The sequence below is a fragment of the Barbatula barbatula genome, assembly GCF_947034865.1.
Source record: "Barbatula barbatula genome assembly, chromosome: 4".
In the NCBI taxonomy this organism is placed as follows: Eukaryota; Metazoa; Chordata; class Actinopteri; order Cypriniformes; family Nemacheilidae; genus Barbatula; species Barbatula barbatula.
In genome coordinates, this window is record NC_136768.1 from 3193371 (window position 1) to 3214903 (window position 21533).

A 21533-nucleotide genomic window follows, 5' to 3' on the forward strand; every position below is an offset into this window, starting at 1 on the left:
GTTTGCACTGGCAAGGTATTTTGGCCTTGTTGCCATGCTGTTAATTAAAGGTGGATCTCTGGGCAATCCAACCATTAAACATTTGGCATGAGGTTTAATAAAAATACCTTTTTAAATCCCAGCTGTGAAATATTGCAGATTATTGCAGACAATGGACGTAAGTATAAAAACAGCAATAATTCGGAAAAATAAAAGATGACACACACAACAGATACACAATGTACAATGTGATGACATAACATTACACACTCGTTCTTTTCCTGTTTCCAGACACTGTTTTCTCAGTCAATATTTATGCGAAGCCCAACACTTGCAGCCTCTTCATCCTCCTATATGGTACACTTGAGTTAGACATTTCCTAAAATCACACATTCTCTATGAACGCCCCACTGTTACATAAAACCAAACATGGGGTCCGATGAAGCTACGTATGGGTGTGCAAGAAAACTGTAAGATAGTTGTGTGCCTCTGTTAAGATCTCGGTATATATTTTCAATTTATATGCGTCCTTTCGAAACAGTAACACTGATAGTGTTTACTTTAAAGTAGCAGCAACAAAGTCGTATTTTAAATACATGAACAAATCTTTCATTGTTTGGCTAATCTATAAGTGCCGCACCATGTGTGTCACAGCAAGTACTTTGTGGATTATTATAAATCAGAGGAATCACAAAAATATGGGTGCTAAACCTGTAAAGTTTACATGTAATATCATGCAACGCCACATGGGGGTGATAATGAGTGAGTGACAAAAACAGTCATTGGAAACCAATATACTCTGCAATTGAGCTTTCATTGTGATGAATATTTTACTAATCAACATTATGCAAAACACATTAAGTGTTCTTTTTTAAATTGCGAAGGTATTCTGGCAAGCTTTGCTTTCACGGTGTCCACAATGCTGTAGGTGAAGTGTTTACACAAAGATTGTATCAATGCACGAATGCCATAGTTGTGGAGCAGGAAATCTAATCTAAATGAGTTTTAGCAGGGTTATCTTTACAGTCACTTTAACCAAACTCCTGCTGGGAAGTTTAACATTCCATTGTTAGGAGCCACGGGATGTTCATACATGCTTATCCTTCAGCACACGAGAAGAAATGCAGAACCACTTTCATGCAACAGAGCTAATGAAGAAAAATCCAACATTTCGTAAGATAAATTTGAAAATTGTACACACATTGAATGATGCATTCAACATGGAAAATCCCAATTAACATTCTGTGCAGGATTTGTTCTTTTAATGTGAGTTAAAAATATAATCTACGATTAAAAAATGACACAGTAACACAGTGTGGCTTGCATAACCTACAAAGCCTCTTGCTCTAACAGCTACAGTTATAACCATGGGTATCCACCACAACACAACACAGCAAAGCGTAGCGACATAAGCGGCATTCCATTGCAAAAATCTATAGCTATCTGAGGGAGGTGAAGACAGATCATTTAAAAGGTTTCTGTGTTTCTGTTCCAGCTGCAAAAGCGTGTCCTTTTACATAGTATAGCGTTCACAGGAGGAGTCTATTATACATATGAAAAACAAACCTTTAAAACCGGCTGTTTTGTAATTTAACATAAGACAAATAATGTGACTTTGGTTGTTAAATCTTCCTCACACTGTTGACTAACTGTAAATGGTCTTTTTGTATGTGCAATTGAAAAACAATAGCAAGAAGTCTGCTCTATAATTGCTTTGTATCAATCATATTTAGAGAAGAGCTAAGTTAAATTGGTTCTTAAGTTTGTATGTGCAGTATATACAATATATGTAGTATGCTTGTGAGGAGTTCATGTTAGTAAAGACTATTCTAGTCCTCAAAAGGCTCATTTATTCTGGTTGGTGCATATTTGAGGTTACATCTATGAAATGTTTTGGTCACACGCACAACACAAAGAACCACGTGTCCATCACTATTGCAGCTGCAGTGGCGCTCAGCCCTTGTTCTGTTAATGCCTCATTGTGTATTTGTAGAGATGACCAGCACTGGCTGTCACCGTCCCAACGGCTCGGAGAGCATGCATGCTGCATGCTGCTTCTGACGCATGTGGTGGTCTACATGCTGTCTATTCTTCAATCTTTCACCTGGTATCAACACGTACACAAGACTTCAGGTGATAAGTAACATTCTTAACATTTCTGCCTCCATTTATTCCCCTTAGTGAGGCCCAGGAACTCTGCAAACAAAACGTGTTTGACATACCTGCATTGGGGCACTGCAGATTATTGGATCCCCTTTTTGTCAACACGCACCCTTTCCCGCAACTCTCCTTACCTTGGAGGAATTTCTGCACTTTGTTATCTGGTTGTTTGACAGATGCTTTCCGTCTTTAATTACGACATTTATGATTCTCTCTAGTGACTTTCTGATTTGATTCACTACTGTGAATGGAAAATGAGTCATCACTCTGATCATCCAAAAATGAAAAATCTGTCATCATTTACTCACCCTCAGGTTGCTTCAGACCTCTATACATTTATTTGTTCCAATGAACACAGAGAAAGATATTTGGAAGAATGTTAGCAATTTTCATTTCTGTGACATCATCCACTACCATAGTAGAAAACAAATATTGTATAATATGAGCACATAATGAGATATTTTGAAGAATTTAGGAAAGCAAGGAGTTCTGGGACTCCTTTGTGAACAAAGTGATTTATACAGGTATGAAATGACACGAGTGTTAGTAAATTATGTCATTTTTGGATGAACTATCTTTTTAACAAGAAAACAAACGGGTCACTGACACTTTGAATGAAAGTGTTTAATGCTCTTATCCAAATGTAACCGGGGGCTTCTTTTTTTATTGGGGTTGACTGGCAAGAGAAATCCGTGTCATTACACGAATGATCCCATAGGTACACAAAAGATGAAATACTGTAATTATTTAGTAGCTTTAATAGCGATTTCCCAACAGGTTGAGGCACATGTTAATGTCAGGCGTTTGGACAAGTCAACGTTTGGAAAGTGCTTGTGTGCACGGTATTTTGAATTGATTTGGAAAATATTAAGAGACTATTTCAAAAGTATTATTTACTATTTATAGGTGTGTTTAGGTCAAATGTTCCTTTTTGTTTCATTCTGTGAACTACAAACAATATTTGACTTCTTTTCATCTAGAAATGCTTATTTAATGAAAATTTTTAAACTTTTTATTTCCATGGCGGTTCATAAATGTATACCTTTTAGAAAATGTTGGCTTGTTTTATAGGTTGGGCCCAACGGTTGGATTTGTCTGTAAAAACCCAGCATTGTTTACAGTTTATTAATATGTGTATGTAAAGTTTTCTGCAAACAAATTTGGGATTAGGGAAAGTATTTTAACATTTAAATGACTCGCTTTGTCAGCGGTGGTTATCACTGTTTACCTGTCTTGGTCTTTTTGTGTATGTTATGTTAAAATACTGACCACACATTTTTAAGAATATCAGAATGTGGCGAGTGAGCAAATGAGCACTGAATGTTGCTTTTGTCTGGATGAGAGATTTGAGGCTACTGAGAAAATAAAATCTCGTCTTTACCATCTCTGCAGACGATGAGTAGAGTACACTGACTGGTTTAGTAGTGTTTGACTGCTTTTTCTGTTAAAAGAGTGCTCAGCTTTGTGTCGCACATATCAGTGACCCAGTCCAGTGGGTTGGAGTAGGCTGGAGTACAAAAAAAGAATGAATAGTACACTTGTTCCTGGCCTGCGGTCCTTGCTGTGTGCCACGAATGTCTTCAAAAGCTTTTGCCAACTTTCCCACTTTATGAGCATCTAATGTAGTCTGTCTGCGACATTTCAGCCTAAGACAGAAGAAAACCGTGCAGCTCACAGCAACGACAGACGTCTGGTCACCGTACATGATGCCAGCTTCAAGAGGACAGCCGGACCTTCAGGTATGCTGAGAAATCTAGAGGCCATTGGTATTTCTTTGAAGGCTGACATAGCATTATTTCCTTTCCGTCCTCTTCTTCTTGTTGCTGTCTCTTTCTTTGTCCTCACACGGGGGTGCAGAATGTTCTGTATATTTGGAGAAAGGTGATCGTTAGGTCTCTTGAGCTTCTCTATACTGAATGTATCAGCATCACTCAAAGAATCAATTAGTGATGGACTGCAAAGATGTGCTGAACCTTTAATGTACCTGAAGATCAACAAAGCATGCACTTACCAAACTATTACTGGGATTGGAGGATTGTCACAAACCTCTGACAACCACGGATTCCCAGCGGGAAAAATAGAACTGGTCTAGTCTAGAGAAATGTCTGCTGTAGAACAGCTCAGAAAAACAAGTTTGTTTCAGTCTATTTTTGACATCATGAATTTTGTTTTGATGGCCTGTAATCTAAGGAATGAGCAGTCGATGTCAAATTCTGAACCTTTTGAAGACTTTTTATCACTTATTTATAAAACTTAAACTCTTCAGAAGTGTTTCGTTTTCAGTTTAGGAAGGAATAAAGTAAAGTTCGAAGTTGCTGTTTGTTTGTTTTTGTTCACTTCCCTTTTGTGCAGACGTTGCTGTTATAATTCCACTTCCCAGGGACAAATTCCAGGTGGATTTGATTGTCATAGCAATATCCCTGCTCATTTTATTTAAATGTCTTACATTAACCTGCCAATTATATGGCTTTAAAACATTTGTTTTTATTTCTAAATGGCATACCACATCTGCTGACCTATCAGTGTGCGTGAGATTTTATAATATAAAACAATTAGATTATTATAATCTTTGGCAAACCCGCCCGTGGCTGGAAAAGCAAAGGCAGAAACAGTTATGAAACTAAGGTGACTTAGTAAGTAGATGGTATACTTCTTGGAGGACACGGACAGATACAGTATGCTTGCACATCATGTGCCCGACAAGTTTGTGTCAGCTCTGGGTCTCCTCACTAATCCCTGCCAAATCCGCAGTAATTACAGTGAGTTGGGATTCCATTTCCTCTGGATTATATACCCCTCGCAGACAGGGCAGATAGAGTACTGTATGACATCACATGCCTTGTTGATCCTTGTAAAAATGATTTCCAGTTGGAGCCAAGCGGGCTGCGCTTCGACTTGTGGTCTTTTTCAGACTCCTGTTCTCCTTTGTATAATTTGAAATCTTTAAAAATGATTTCCTGTTGTCTCTATATTGTCATATTCAATTAAAGTTATTTCCATGGAAATATCTGCAGATAATGCTTTGCCAATAGGAGATATTGCTTGATTCTTGACTTATTGGAATCTTAAAAGTAGTAAAAAATGATAGCCATTACTGTGCTTTAGTCCCATCAGAAGTTAAATATATAGAAAAGTGCAAAATCAAACCTTAAAGTCCCAGTGTATGAAGTTTAGTGGCATCTAGTGGCAGGGTTGCAAATTGCAAACAACAGCTCACTCCTCCCCTCCTTTTCAAAAAACTAAGGTGGCTGACACAACACTTAGATATCGCATCACTTTTTTGCCAAAGGAGATAACGTATTTACCAAACGCTCTGGAGAGCAGTTTGTCCGTTTAGAGCTACTGTAGAAACAACATGGTGAATTCCATACAAGGGGACGTGCGGTGTATGTAGATAGAAATAGCTCATTCATAGGTAATAAAAACAACACTTCATTATGTAAGGTCTTTATACACATCTGAAGACATAATTGTGTATATTATATTGTATTTCTGTCAATGGATCATCCAAAAAATGACACGCAGCACATTTAAATCTTCTTTGCTTATGACTACCTGCGTGGCCACTAACTCTCTAACTCTCCACATTCTCTCCAATCTGTAATGTACTGAGCTGAAACATTCAAAGTGTGTTTGTGAAGTACAGGGCGGCGAGCGCTTATTCTGGGAATTGGCTGGTGCTCTTTGACCCGATGGCACCCCCGTGCCACTTCAGCCAGACTCTATAGTGGGCAGTAGCACCTGAGCTGGCATTTCTCACAGTAGTGTTACACATTTGAAGGCACAAGTCACGCGTTGAATGTATGCCCTTCATCACTACATCTTTTGCCTCCTTTTACTGTCAGTTGCTGTTAAACATTAAGGTAGGTTAAAAGGGTACATGCGGAGTTACCATGTATGATAAAGTATAGTTATGGATCACTCAGTCTGCAGGCCTAGATCACGTCCCATAATGCAACGGTCTGTTACCATAACAAAAACGTATCGTAATGCACAAAGGAATGCTGGCAAATATGAGTGTTTCCAGATGCGGAATGCAAAACAGATTTGCACAATTATGCTGTCATCTACGAAGGGGGTCTGTGTACATTTTGGCACGGTCACATTGAAGGGAATGTAGCGGCATCACATTTCACCGTCCTGAAATGAAAGTATAATAAGCTTGCACTTTCTATGAAACTGTAATGAAACAACATATGTTTGAAAATTAGTTTGATAAAGATTCAAATTAAGGCGGATGTTAAAAATGATAGCCGTCATGAGGTTGACATTGGGGGACAAACATGAGTTGTGTAACTGCGTTAAACAGGGTTTTTTGTAATTAGGTTTGTTAGCTATAATAATAACAACACGCTGTTTAATGTTTAACTCTCATCCTTTTATTACTGTCATCATCTGTGCTTGGATGTTTGGTTGCTATAGTAACAGACACAGATGTCAAGGGCTGCTGCTGTTTTGTGTTGGTGAACTTTGCCCAATGCCGTTATTCATCCTCCTGTCATTTTTACCCGTACTGTATTATTCTGCTTTCTATTTCTGTCATGCATAGATCTAATTGTGAGAAATATTTTTGTGTCCATACAATGTTAGACATTGGGGGCCAATGTTGTTCAGTTACCAATATTCTTCAAAATATCTTGTGTTCATCGAAAGAAAGAAACTTGAGTGGCAAAATAGTAAGTAAAATAGGTAAATAAAAATGAACGTATTTTCTTTGTCTCTTAAATTTAGATAAAAATACTTGTTTTAGAATAAAGCAACTCTTGTCTTCTTCAAATTGACATTCTATGCTGCACATAATATGAAGTCTGCATTTTTATTCACGCTGTCAAACTACCAAAACAATTCACATCGCAAAAAAATTTATTTTAATATCTCAATTGTTTCACACATATAGCAGTGAGGCTAGAAGATTGAGAAACCCGTTGATTAACACGTTTATCCAAGCCAGGTATGAAAAACAGATCACATTTTCTTAAATCTGTTACTGTTACCAGTCACAAAATGCACAAAGTGTTACATTATTTCTGTCTGGACAGTGTTAATGTCACATTGATTCAGAACTATTTCACAGAACCAACCCATACTTTCCCTAGCATAATGACTTGAAACTAGTAACTTTGTATTAGCACCTATTGTACTATTGCTCTTTGTATGACATATCGCTTATTGCTCCCCGAACTCGCTATGGATAAAAGCGTCTGCTAAATGACTAAATGTAAAATGTAAATGTAATGATCAGAGGTACTTTTGTTTTGGGGAAATTATACTTAATAAAATTCATGCTATCCTGCTGCCAATTTTCTTTTATTCAGAGATAATCTAATTGTTTGAAAAGTTTTTCTTTAAGGATGACTGCTTCAACGTGAGGAAGACATTGAGGCCACCATTCTCAAATTTATTTGCACGATATTTGAGAAGTTCAGTACGGAAGTTCAGTATCCTGCTGGGAAATGTGGGTATCGTGATTATTCCTTTTTACTGGCTTTGAACACGGGTGTTGCGTTTTTTCAGGACACACGTTTCTTTTGCAACCCAGCTTTCCATTCCACATTCAACCTGACAGTCGCTGACTGACGTGTTTATCCAAGCCAGTTGGTTTCTCAATCTTCATAGCTGTAAAGTGTTTATGGGAAATTTTTACTTTCGTCAGTGAGATGCATACGCAGTAAAATAGGAGTATTGTGGCCCTTGAGGTCACAATGTGTCTTAGATTGAAGTCAGAGAAGGTTCTTAGGGGTCAGAGCTATCAGAATGAGATATGTAGCGTACACATTACCCCACCTGACCGTGTGTATTTTACCCGTAAAAACCCCCTTTCACAGGGGCGTCTTATAGTGACCTCACGTGCAGCATGGTCCACGAGGACGAGAATACATCAGTCATCAGCCCACATGGCATGATAATCTTTTTATAGTTTGGATAAAAAGTAACAGCCGAAAGGAAATCGAAGCTTTGAAACCCCTGACGTCTGTCTAGAAAATGTTTGTTTAAAGTTATACCGACACTGCAAGTAATGTATATGACTGAACCAAGCTTAAACGGATGAAAGAAAATGAAACACATTGCTTTTCTTGATTTAGTGTCTCTGTGACAGCATTGTTATTGCTTTGCGGTTTTGACTCAGTGGTTTGCTTTGAAATCATACTGCTTTAAGGTGTCCCAATAAAACATTTGGAGAATTAAACCACACTTGTCAATGCAAATAAAACAAATAAAATAAATAAAGTAAACAGTGACAATTACTTTATCCTTTATTGATCTTTTGAAGTAATATTTAGTAGCCAATCCAAATAGTTTTTAGAAAAACAAACATCTTTATTTGTATTTTTATCGCCATGAACACGCCCATATAAGCTGACGTTATAAAAATAAAAATAAAATTCTAGCCATTTACCTTGGCCTTGACTCAGTAAGCAAGCATTACACAGTACATCTACTGCACATGTGTGTAAAAAAGATTTGCCAAGCCTTCTTAAATTTTCCAAAAAGCTGAGCTTTGGTGTATAATTTAAAAATAACTATTCAACATCAATACAAAGTTTTAAATACATCTTTTATAATATATATAGCTATTTATAGGTGTGTTTAGGTAAAATGGTCATTTTTGTTGAATTCTCTAAACTTCTTACAATATTTCTACTAAATTTCAAATAAATATATTGTTTGTGTCATGATCGCGTGAGACACGGACAGAGGACCCATGTGCAGACAGCAGGTAAGGGGTTAACAGACTTTAATATATAAATGACAAACAAAAACCCACGAGGGGTTACATAACAAAACAAGGATGGATACAATAACATGAGAAGACAGGACTAAGATTAACTACACTTAAACACGACTAAAAATAAACTCATTACAAGAACTACAAACTACACTAAACTAGACTGACAGGACACATGAACTAACCACACAATCACAATGAACCAGCACAAGTCAGAAGACACAAGGGCATTAAACAAGGTACCAAATCAAGAGTGGAACAGGAGAAGGGCATGAATCAATAACGAGGAGATGAGAGGGCGGGAACAGAGACGAGACCGGAGAGAGCGTATGGCAAGCCAAATCAACAATAATTGCCTCTCTCCACAATAAACAAGAGGTTCTGTCATGATCCTGCCACTTGACCAAGAGAAACCTGACATTCCTGGCAGAATCATGACAGAAGCCTCTCCTTAAGGAGCGGCAACCTGAAGCTCCTCAAGGCACAAACAAGACAAGACAAACTATGACACTGGCAAAAACAAGGCAACATAATAATAATAATTACAAAATCAATAATAATTACAAAAACCAAAACAGGGAAGCACAAGAGTCCAAAGGAAGGGGAGCACAAGAGTCCAAACAAAGGCAGACACGGACACTATAGCTGGCAGGACACGGACTGGACTGGTCACCGGCTGCTAGACCGGACTGGACGCCGGCTGCTGCACCGGACTGGACACCGGACTGGACGCCTGCGGTGGAAAGCTATACTAGGAACGAGAGGGGCGGGGCCAATGACGAGACTGGAGAGAACGCATATTTTGTCCTGATCGACAATAATATGTTTCTCTACACATAAAACACATGGCTCTGTCACGATTCTGCCACCAGACCAGAAAATCAACACTAGAGAGGGCAGAATCATGACAGTTTGTATTTCTTTCGCAGACCATTAAAACTGGAGAAACAGGTCAAAATAACAGAAAAGATGATCTGTATGTTTTTCAAACTAGTTCATAAAAAAGAAAACTAGTTCATTTTCACTTTTAAGCAACACAACAGTAATATATGTACATGTTGTTAGGAAAAGTGAAAAAAATATGTGATAGCCTTGATTTACAACACAGTTTTCATGTGTCTTGTCATGCTGTTTGATGACTTTGTCACTCCTGAGGTTTGTTTTTGTTGAAATTCAACAGACACTGGACTGGAATGACCGACTATACGACTGTAAATAAACTGCAGGGGAATAACTTCAGAAATCTACTAAAAACTGACCACAGGGGCCAAAAGTAAACGGAATGGCAAAAATGTCATCAAAATAGCAAAAGAAGAGTGAAGTTGAAAATGAGAAAATGTGCATGTAGCCTAATTTGTGTCTAATGCAATTAGATGCATATAAAGTGTACATGCGACATAAGTATATCATACTGTACATCAACAGTCACACATGCCTGGATAAATGCTTCAGCCCATCAGATTTATTATCAGCCCATGTACAGGTCCCCATTGTCGTTCAGGATTCCTGCATGTTGGACTCACACATGGTACTGCTGGGTCGTGTGTTTGATCACGGCTCGACACTGACAGCCTGATTGATCGCTCGTGGATCAGCAGTCGGTTTAAGTTTCTTTATCCTAACACGTCTGCGCGCTCCTCCTCGGTTGAGATTGGAAGACATTGAAGATGGAAGGAAACACAGCGTTCTCTGGTGTGAGAAATCAACGGGGGCTCTTCAACGAAAGACCCGAAGGAAAAAGTCATGCTGAGATATCACACGTGCTGGGAAAACATGGCTTTTCTCGGGTCATGCCTGCTGCTTCTAAACCCTCTTAAACTACCCCAAAACGTTTAAATGAGAAGTTTTATATCAGTCAGCGTGAGCTTTCATGTCGGCTATGATGATGTCTTAGAAGATAGCAAGAGCAAAGCAGCTCAGTTTCATTAAAACACCTTTTATATTTCAATGTCTTTAGATTCATGAATGATTATAAACCCTATGTTTTAGATGATATATCCCCCCTGGATTCCAAACCTCTCCTTCTTCCCCCTCACTGGTTAAGCAGACGACCGTTGGAAAATGTGTTTTCACTTAAAAACGTGCTACACTATACATTACAGACTGTACAGTCTTTCAGAGAGGCATGGCTGTAAAACACGGTGTCGGACTGATCCACAGCAGTATATTAGCGGGTGTGGATTTGATACCTCAACCATTTGTTAGACCCTCTGTGACACCAACCACCACGAGACCAGCTTTATGGTGTACTGATTGAAACCAGCTCTTTGTGCACACAAGGCAAAATAACTAGTTTGTGGGTTTAAAACCGGTTAGGAAGGTGTCAAATATTTTCATTGTGGATGTGTCACGTTCAGGACTGCTTAGATGCTGTTTTTAACCTTTGGACCACAAAGTGTTTTAAGTGTGGAACTGTAACACCTTGTACCTTTTTGCAGCAAGCAGTGATGTCCAAGAAAAGTGACATATATGGTGAGGGTCATGACCTTGGGTTTCACCTCACTGCAATGAATTTCCCAAGCAAAAGAAAGCTGTAACTCAGAATCTTCTGTGACAGGTGCTAGTATTTGGATGTTGTTCAGCATAGCACAGGCGGGTTTTTCCACTTGTAATTTTTTGGCATTCGTCCATTCCATTGTCAATGGATGTGATGGCAGCAGAGATGTTTGATGTTGTCTGAGATTGTTTATATAGTCTCCGTTTAACTTCTTCAGAGACCTTCCTGTCCATGAAAACAAGCACGTCTCTTTGATGAATATACATGCAATTCCATTTGTTCTAATGCCTTTGAATGTTTTAGCTTTCCGCTTGCATTTTCTGTTTTTGAACTTCAGGCAAAACGGTTTGATTGTTTTATTTTGACAAATAGAATGTGCTTCACAGTCACCGAAATAACTTGAAAGGTCAAGCAATTTCAGTGTTTGGGTGCATTTTTTAAAAGAAAAACGCAATTACAAACGCATCCGCTTGTATCTGACAGCTATCACATAACAGCAAGAATTCCAAACAAGAATTCTGTTCTTTGTCGTATATTGTGACACATTTACTGGAAAACTACTGTAATTTGACCTTTTGCAAATTTACTGTACACATGTAGTGAATACCAAAAATATTCTCCAAGCGGAAATAAACAGTTATGCTTTTCACATAATGTTTTAGCTCTGCATGTCAACATGTGTCCAATTTTTTCTCCTGAGGAATTAGTTTGGTCTAAAGTTGCTCTTTAAAACTTAACTAGAATTATTTGGGGGTGGTTTCATGGATTTCCTGCGTATTTCTCTGTGTGGAGGTAGATTTGACTTGTTTCTCAGCACGACAGAGGGCTACAAGCACCCCAGAGGAAGTCTTTGAGAAACTGCGTGGCCTTCAGAGAGCGATGACTCATCAGGGCCCTATAAATCTCAAGTCAGCCTTCCAGAGAGCCCATTCACAAACACATACAAAACTCTAAATGTGTTTTCAGGCACGCCTTGTAGTATGTATTGTGCTGTAATGTGGTGGTCTTTTATTCTGGGGTCAAACTCATTTTCCCTGTGTACATTGCTGTTTGCTACCTTATTGACCAGAGAGGAATTTGTATTTGCATTTTTGGCCGTTTCAACTCTGTCCAGTATGAAAAACATTCCGGCCCACATGACTAAACCGGTCAGGCGTTCTGGTGATTTCCAGAGCCACCGCTGTTGTATCCAGGCTGTTTTATCTGCTTTGCCCTGCCCATGCCAACAGACAGTGAACCAACCACACCCCTTCATAGATGCCACAATTCACTCATACACTAACTTTAGAGTGTGTTAGTTAAAAGACACGATTTAAGAGCACAGATGTAATGACATGGTAACATGTTGTACATTATAAATCTCCCTGAGGACATTGTGATGGGATGAAATCTTTACAGTAAACCATCTGTCATTCTGTATGAGCTATAAATTCTCTTAAAATCATGTGATTATAGACCAGTTGATGTAAATGAAAATGCCATGTTGGTAATGTGCAATTTTATCTTAACTTATCACACCCTTGTTGCTGGGATAGCAATTATTTTACATTTTCATTTGTTCCTTAGTTTCCTTATTCTATTCTATTCTATTCTATTCTATTCTATTCTATTCTATTCTATTCTATTCTATTCTATCCTATCCTATCCTATCCTATCCTATCCTATCCTATCCTATCTTATCTTATCTTATCTTATCTTATCTTATCTTATCTTATCTTATCTTATCTTATCTTATCTTATCTTATCTTATCTTATCTTATCTTATCTTATCTTATCTTATTTATATACTAAGTATAGGTAATAATTATAATTTTGTTTTATTTTATATTACATGTGGGTTTCTGTGCTTGAATCTGACAGCCGCCATGGTTTACACCGGTTAGCAACTTACATTTAAAGCACACGACAGCTCCAAAATTCACATGACCTATCGCATGAGCTCTGACTGTTCGTAATTTATGTTGTAAATCAAAACGTGACAGTCTCATCGAGTAATGGAAACCACAGACTTTATTTTTGTCATAAAACACAAGCCAGTTTTTAAAAACCGCATTGGAAAATCTCAGGGGAAATCATGGAGAATTTACCTGCCAGTTTAGACTGTATATCTCCACTGAACAGCTTTATGTATATGTGGGTCGTTACCTCTGAGTTTTCAGTTTCAGTTTTAAAGTGCATTGAGGGCATAACTATATTAGAGGGGACAGAGAAAATAAAATAAAATGCTGTTGAGTTGTACACAACAAGGAACAAGAGTAGGGAAAGTTACCTTTTATATGGAACTACATCCAGCTCCAGTTTGTCTGAGATCATGTTTTCACAAGAAGGGAAAACAGTGGGAGCTCAGGGGAGGTATAGATCAAGGGAGGGAGGGTTATAGAGAAAGATATAGTGAAACAGAGTGATATGATGCTGGAAAACCGAGCTGACAAACACAGACCTCCACCCGGTTCACCCACTCCACACATCCTCCGGACCTCCAGATACATGTGTATCAACAGTCTAGCCTCTTTATTATTGTTTCCAGTATAGATATGAACAGAGAGAGAGAGAGAGAGAGAGAGAGAGAGAGAGAGAGAAAGAGAGAGAGAGAGAGAGAGTGAGAGGCCTCATCCCAGGCACTGGCTAAGATAAACTGTTTATCAAAGGACAGAGCAGACAGTGTGCATATGGTTATTTTGAACTGAATTATGAATGTGTTTGTGTCACTGTCCCCTGCGGTTAATGCTGAACATCATGACCCAGTTTGAAGTGACATCCCAGTACATCCCAATAAAGTCCATCGGAAGACAAACACACATTCCAAAACTCCCGTGATGGCTTTCACTCATCAGTGCATCATATGGGATTATTTATGCATCCTTGTTGTGACACTGATGGGAATGTAAAGGATGTTTGGTGGGTCCATGGGAAAGAAAAGGCAAGTTTTTTGTCCTGAAGCATAGTGTCATATAAATATTTCCTGTTCCCTCTTATGATTTTAAACACACACGCACGCACTCCCGCACACACCAGGGTCAGGGCCAGTGATGACTTTTGTTTAAATTATTTAAGAGTAACGTAGGGTACATGTTTCCCCTGAGCTCTTTTGTGGTGTGTGTGTTTCTGTGACAGTCACTACTGTACTCAGAAGAACACGTTATCGCTCGACCAGATAATTTAGATTGCTGAGAAATAAATGGATGATATTGATGATGTAATGAAGTGAATTGTGGGACGACACATGCCACTTGGAGTGTGTTAGGGTTCACTTTTTTGTGAAGAAAATGAGAAAACGTTGAAAAACGTCCATCTTTATAACCAGAGGCTTGTGTGGGGTCTTACTGTCTGCTCTGCGTTCTATTAGCCACAATCTCAAATTCCAGGTTATTTCTACTCTCTATTTCTGTACCTAAATCCTCTTTTTCTCAGTCTCCCTTTAGCCACATCCACATGACAGATTTAAATGAAGTCAACCACACGCTTAATTCACAATCCCCTTCCTCTGCCTAAAATCCCCACATACACTCAGTGTCAGGAAGTAAAAGCAGGTAAAATTCTGTTTGTGAGCGAGTTAGTCAGTGTTACCGCTGTGAGTAACAGTTTGGCAGTGTCTTTTTTTTGTCTAAAAGGGACAGCTGTTACAGTATCTTCAGGCTGGAATAGACGTGCTGTCAGCTATAAACCTTTTATTAGTTTATGCAGGCTAAAACTGTTCATGTAAACATGTCAATATAACATTTTCTCAATGGACAACCATTTAAGTGTCAGACATATACTTATGTGGCAAGTAGTGTTACAGTCGAAATTCGTTTTGACAGCCGATATGATACGCTAAAGCTTTAGTGCATGACATTCTGAAATGTAATAGCAATAATATTGTCCAAAATCATAAAGCTTTCTGTGAATAGATGTGCAATTTTGTGCAATCCTGTTTGCGGCACCAGTTGGTGTCACACACACATTTCCTAATGAAATTATTAAAGGTCCAGTGTGTAATTTTTTTGAGGATCCATTGACAGAACTGGAATATAATACACATAAATATGTGTTCAGAGTTGTAAAAAGACCTTATATAATGAAGCGTTATGTTTTTATTACCTTAGAATGAGCCATTTCTATCTACATACGACGCGGGTCTCTTTAAATGGAGTTCACCATGTTGTTTCTACAGTAGCCCTAAACGGACAAACTGCTCTACAGAGCGCATTTCTTAAATACGTTATGTCCTTAAGCAAAGAAGGAAAAGTGTGACAACAAATTAGTCCTGTGTCAGCCACCATAGTGCTTCCAAAGGGATGGGTGGAGAGAGCCCATTGGTTGCAATTCGCAACCTCACCACTAGATGCCGCAAATATCTCCCCATTGCCATTCAAATGCATTGATATTGTATTGTGTTGAGATTTAATGGAGCCGAGATATAAGTATGTGTGCGAGTGTGGAGGTCACAGGGTTCATTAAAAAAAGGGGTGTTTCCAAATAACTCTGCTCTTTCTCGTTCCACTTTTTATAAGAAGTGATGATGTTCTAGTGTTTATAGCGACCATCAACATAAACATGCCATGAACTTTCAAAATTGAAACACGTCTCGTGGTTACTTAAAAATGTGTTAGTGCAGAGATACAGACACACTTCCAGTGATAAAAGGCTTAGTTTTATTGGTTTATACAAACTAAAACCCTCCATGTGGTGTCCATAAACATTCTCTCACAAAGCAGCTATTCTCCTCATGGAGCAAGTAACAACCATTTCAGTGTCGGATATTTACCCCAGTTAAGGTGACCGAGAATGGGTTGGTTATTTATGTAAAGGCCTTTATAAACATACACAATTATACACATACAATACTTGCACTTCAGTATGTGCAGATTTCTTTATTGTTTTACTATGAAAAAAATGTGTCCAAGCTATAAAAACATATTAGATTTCATCAGATTTATTTAGATTTTGACAGTTTTTATGTGTAATAAACTTTAGATCATGTGGAAATGACTGTCTCAGATTGTTATGAAATATTCTTACCTGTCAACACATTCTTTAACCTATATTCACTCTGTAATTGGCTAGAAAGCTATTATACCAGGTCCTGATTGGCTGACCACTGAAATATCTTGTGCAACATATATCTTTACCAACTCTGTTTACATGGAAACAACACTGTGAATGTTGAAGTGCAGCAGGTGACGTGACAGATGAATACGTAATCGCACGTGTTGATTGATTTTGTCATTTGTTACAGAACCTACAGATCATCAATCATTCTAAAATGGTCTATTATAATGATATTTTTTTCTCATGTTTGATGGATGTGTGTTCATCATCAAATGTTATATAGAGTAGAAAAACACATTTATGGTAATTTATTTAGGGTTTTATTTATTTATTTTTAAATGTATTTATTTATTTGCGCAGACTGTAGCTCAGGAATCTAAGGGGACCTGTTTGTCAAAAATCAGGCGTGTTTGAGCGAAATCCACATTAATGTAGGGTGTGTACGTCACACACTTTCTTTCTCATCACTTTCTTTCTTGTTTGCGCACCTAAGGCAGGTGCAAGAGTTCCATTCATTTAAGACACACATTAGAGTACAAGAGGGTGCAGTATTATAATCTATTGTGAAAATACTGCAATGCCCCAAGGGGCAGGTGGCAGTCAAGTAGGGTTTGTTTTAAACCGTTCGGCATAGATCGTGATCTCCGTCAGCACTGCACCCAAAGAAAACATTTATCTAACCATCTTGAACAATGCAACAATTTAGGGTCACGCCGTTGACGGAAAACAACAATCGTTCTCAAAACAAAACGGGAATTGCTTGCATGATCTTGAAATACATGTTATTTAATTTAAATAAATAATTAAAACATTTCATTTGATTATTAAACGTTAAATATATTTTTTTCTCCTATATTGTATAATGCTTTTACTAGCTGTTGTTATTTATAAAAATCAAAGTGACTGGATAAAAAATAAATGTTATATATAAACATAAATAAAATTCAGAATGAATGAAAGACTGGAAAGACAGAGCTAGATCTCCCCCAGGGGGCCAGCGATATGACCATTTCCTGACTTCTAAATTATACTTTAGTCTACCCCCACGGACTAAAGATCTTGGTCAGTTTCCCACTACATAAATATACTGTGTCCATTCTGGATGTCTACAGTATATTCTGTCGTTTAAGAGTTTCATGAGAGACCATTATTAATCAGATTAGAACATGTAAAATGCCAATGTATTGAGTAAATGATGACGAAACTTTCATTTTTATACTCATACTCTGTTGAATGGCTGAATGGCATGCAGACCTATTGTCTTCAGCCCTACTGCAGAATTATATATTTTTCTTACCATTTAAGAAAACTTTTTTCCCCTCATTCTCTGTAATAAATGTGCTCTCATAACATGCTAAGGGGTCCGCACAGGTCCTCCCTCCTGACACGCACGTGTTTCGAGACGTGGTAAAAGAGAAAACGAAAAGCAGCGCAGAAAAATATATTTGTTGGAGCGAAACCCTCCTTGCCCAGTTCCATTTGCTATTGGACACGAGGGCAGCCAATGAACGCACGGGGAGGTGGACTTCCTGTGGGCCGACTGCACGGGCCCCTCATGTAAAATATGCCTGACCTCTCCCATGGTGTTTATTTTAAAAGGGAAAAAAGGAAAGCGTTACGGATAACGTGAGCCTTCGCATGTGGTATTTGGAAGCATGCCCGGTCTTCATTCCGCCGGGCTGGGATTGGCTAGGAAGATTCAGGCTCCCTGAGTGTTTTAAAGAAAAAACAAGCCATCCACATCTCACATGTATGAACCATGTGTGTTAGGAAGCAGGCTTGGACCGTAAAGACAACATGTTTCAGAGGAACATTTTGTTCTGCTGTAGATAAGAGGCTTGCTGGGCTCCATTGAGGCACATGCTTTATCTTCAGATCATGTGTCTAGGGTCCTTGTGTGAGTGTAATCACTCCCACAATCATCATGCATGTCTCTCTCGGGTCCTGTAGAGGGTGATGAGAGAGTGTTAAAAGAGTCAAATATGAGAAGGGTATTTCACAAAACATCGATTTTGAGATCTGATGGAAAGTAAACGTTTCAAGCAGCTGTTAGATAGCAGATAGCAGATCAGCAAGAGAGGATGTGGTTTATGACTTAAATTGTTTTAGTGGGTCATGAACACAGATACAAATATGTTGCATTGCATATTTGGCACAAAAATAGTCTTCATGGTTTTATTACTGTAATGTTTTTTCGGAGGAAAAATATTAACTGCACAATTGCACTTTTGATTTTTATATGGGCTATTATAGTAGTTGGCAAGAAAAAACTAAAAGAAAAAGAAAAAAGATGTCTAGCGCCCCCAGATGTTTTTTATTCATCGGCGCACACTGAAGAAAACTTAACTGTGAAATGCTGCCCTCTAATGGCAAGAAAGCTAACTACAAATGTAAACATGTGTGAATGTATGTTTATGTTACATTTATTTGTGAATATTATAAAATATCAAATGCATTATGGAAATAAAGTATGGAAGTTTAGTATAAAGGATGAACATTTTATGCGTTTTTTATATCGAGGCAGGTGATGAAAAAATGTCATCAGGAATTTTTGTAGAGGATTTAAAAAAATCTGTATTTTTTATATTGAAACCCATTTCATTTAGCATTTCCTTAGTTGAGTTAAGAGCTTACTTTGACGAGTATTATTTTGCAGTGCACATGTGTTGCTGAAGAAAGTTATTTGTAAGGCAAATTGAATAGATGATCCACGACTGAAAAGTGACTGAATACATTTTTATAAAATAATATTAATACTACCATATAAACATAGCACTGTAGAACCCATAAGTGATTTCAGAAATGCTTGCAAATAAAATGTAAATCTTGGATTTGCCCTGGAAGTTGCTTTGGATGCAAGTGTCTGCCATTTAATAATGTCAAAATGTTTTGAGTCTCACCATCCCTACAGTGCAAACTAATTTGGACCTCAAGTCCCTTTTTATAAACAGTTTTTTTGGAACAGTACAGTACAGTTTTTCTTTTTTTTACCAGCTTTGCACCAAAGGGTTTAGTGTAGCAAAGCCTTTCCCTTTGAAGAAGCTGTCCAGTGACTCTCAATACAAACAGACAATCTCTCTTCACACGGTTTATTTTCTAGCTCACTTTTGTTTATACAACCAGCAGCCTAAACCGGTAACCTCACAGAAATGTTTTTCAAGAACTAGAATGACTCACATCCGAGCTTTCAGACAACAGTAAATGTAGATAAATGTCTTTATGGTTCAGCCCGCAGGAACATTCAACATGAATCACTATGCCACTAAGAAGAGTGTAGCAGAGAGTATGCTGGATGTGGCGCTGTTGATGGCAAACGCTTCTCAGCTGAAGGCAGTTCTGGAGCAGGGCCTTGAGTTCAAGTATTACCTCACTGTCATCATTCTCATCGCTGCTTCTCTTTTCTTCCAAGTGCTCGCAGGGGTGCTCTTCGTCCACATGGGTGAGCTCGAAATATAATCATGATCATAATGAGAACAACAAATAGCATACAATCTGGTTTTCCTCTTTCAGCACGCAAAAACCTCAATGACGTGGCCAATCAGAGGAAGCTGGACATAATGAATAATGTGGCCACTGGGCTGGTGTTTCTTACTGTCATCATCAACATTTTCATCACAGCGTTCGGTGTGCAGAAAACAGGTCTCTATCCCAAGCAGTAAATCTCTAGAATCATACAGGTGATTTGACATGGTTATAAAAACACTCTGTCAAATAATGTGGAATACTAATGCAAACGAATGAAAAACAAAATAAAAATGTTTTTTTTGTCAATGTTTTGATTATTGGTTTCAGGATCTCCAGAACAATAGCGGCTGTTAAAATCCAGAACATTCTGAAGGACATCATGAGAGACTTCCATCTATTTGTTATATTATGATTTTAGTATTTAATTTACCTTACATGTTTTTGTTTTAAAGGTGTTTTGGGGACATTCTACCGGAAACGTACAGTACATTATCTGTGCTATTTCATCCAAAAAGTTTTTTATACATTTAGTTTTAAATGACTGATGTTTGATATTTGATATCTGGGAATATATCATTCATTAGGTTTCCAGATATATTTTCTCAACTAAAATCACAAAACCTGTCCTTGTCCTACAGCTTTCATTGTGTTGTTATGCTAAAAATGTTATTTCAAAAAACTCAACCAATAGCCTGTTTAAGTTGATATCATTCCTATCCATTGATTAAAAACATGAAATCATACATTAATTCTACCAATAAATACTTCTTTACAACTGTCCCCATGTTTTTGGTCAGTCCTGTCACGTTTACACAAAACATAACATGAAATGCGTGCAATACGCCTTTGGTTTGACATCATTTGATCAAGGGTGAGTTCTGTCATTGAATTGTATGATTTTAAGCTTGTTTTTGGAGGACGAGCTAATGTGTCAGGCCCTGTCACGGTAAATGTAAGTTTCTGGTAGAATGTCCCTGTTAACAAAATTAACTATAAATGAGATAACATTTACCAAGTAGGATGTCCAGTAATAACCTTACTTAATTTCCTTATCTATTTAGTGTAAATTCTGTCCTCTGACTAAAAACAAAGGTTTATTCTGAAACATTATTGTGTCCAATGCACTCAATTTAAATGATATCCGACACATGTTGTAATTGAAGTATATGTTACAAACAAGGCTATTTGTAACAGATGAGATTTGAAGACTGCTGGATTTGTATGCCGCTTTACTTTATTGAAAAATCTATACTGTCCTCTAGTGGATGATGTATGCATTACAGGTAAAATGAAATATGCATATATTAAAACATTATATTAAAAAAATATAATCTACACCATGCAAAGAAAAACAGACAGTTTAATTAAAGTAATTTAAATAATGATGTAAATTCAAATGTAAAATGTTTCCTTACATGTGAAATGGCTTTCATTGAGAGTTATGGGATATTTTTGATCAAATAGTGTATCATTGACAGTTGAATAATATAAAATAAATAAACAACAGAGACTGGTTATTGTGAGTGGTGTAAGGAGCACTGTTTCAGGCACAAAACAGTAATACAAGTCAAAACCCAAATTAAACCCAGAGGACAAATGCTGAAGGAGGCTTGACAGCTTCATTGAAGACTGCAATACAGCTGTTCAAAATAAACAGAAGTGTGTGGCTATTCA

At 37.7% G+C, this 21533-nt stretch overlaps 1 protein-coding gene across 3 annotated transcripts; it reads left to right on the plus strand.

The window, feature by feature from the left end:
• The first annotated feature begins 1952 nt into the window (after positions 1-1952).
• On the plus strand, positions 1953-21374 carry ninj2 (ninjurin 2). Of its 3 annotated transcripts, none has more exons than XM_079454154.1 (4): positions 1953-2112; positions 19623-19833; positions 19905-20071; positions 20187-21374. In XM_079454154.1, exons 1-3 carry the CDS (start codon positions 2044-2046, stop codon positions 20051-20053), a joined length of 429 nt encoding a protein of 142 aa, XP_079310280.1. In that variant the 5' UTR covers positions 1953-2043; the 3' UTR covers positions 20054-20071; positions 20187-21374. The 3 variants fall into 3 exon arrangements, with proteins under 3 accessions (XP_079310280.1, XP_079310281.1, XP_079310282.1); XM_079454155.1 differs by lacking the exon at positions 1953-2112 and adding an exon at positions 3705-3878; XM_079454156.1 differs by lacking the exon at positions 1953-2112 and adding an exon at positions 3755-3878 and having other exon boundaries at positions 19905-20033; positions 20187-21340.
• Positions 21375-21533: the final 159 nt, after the last annotated feature.

What these genes read in the sequence shown, in the direction of transcription:
- ninj2 (XM_079454154.1), top strand. Translation starts at nt 2,044, where the DNA reads ATGTGGTGGTCTACATGCTGTCTATTCTTCAATCTTTCACCTGGTATC. An exon ending in ACACGTACACAAGACTTCAG is followed by an intron (nt 2,113 to 19,622) that starts GTGATAAGTAAC and finishes TTTATGGTTCAG; the next exon opens with CCCGCAGGAACATTCAACAT. An exon ending in GGTGCTCTTCGTCCACATGG is followed by an intron (nt 19,834 to 19,904) that starts GTGAGCTCGAAA and finishes TTCCTCTTTCAG; the next exon opens with CACGCAAAAACCTCAATGAC.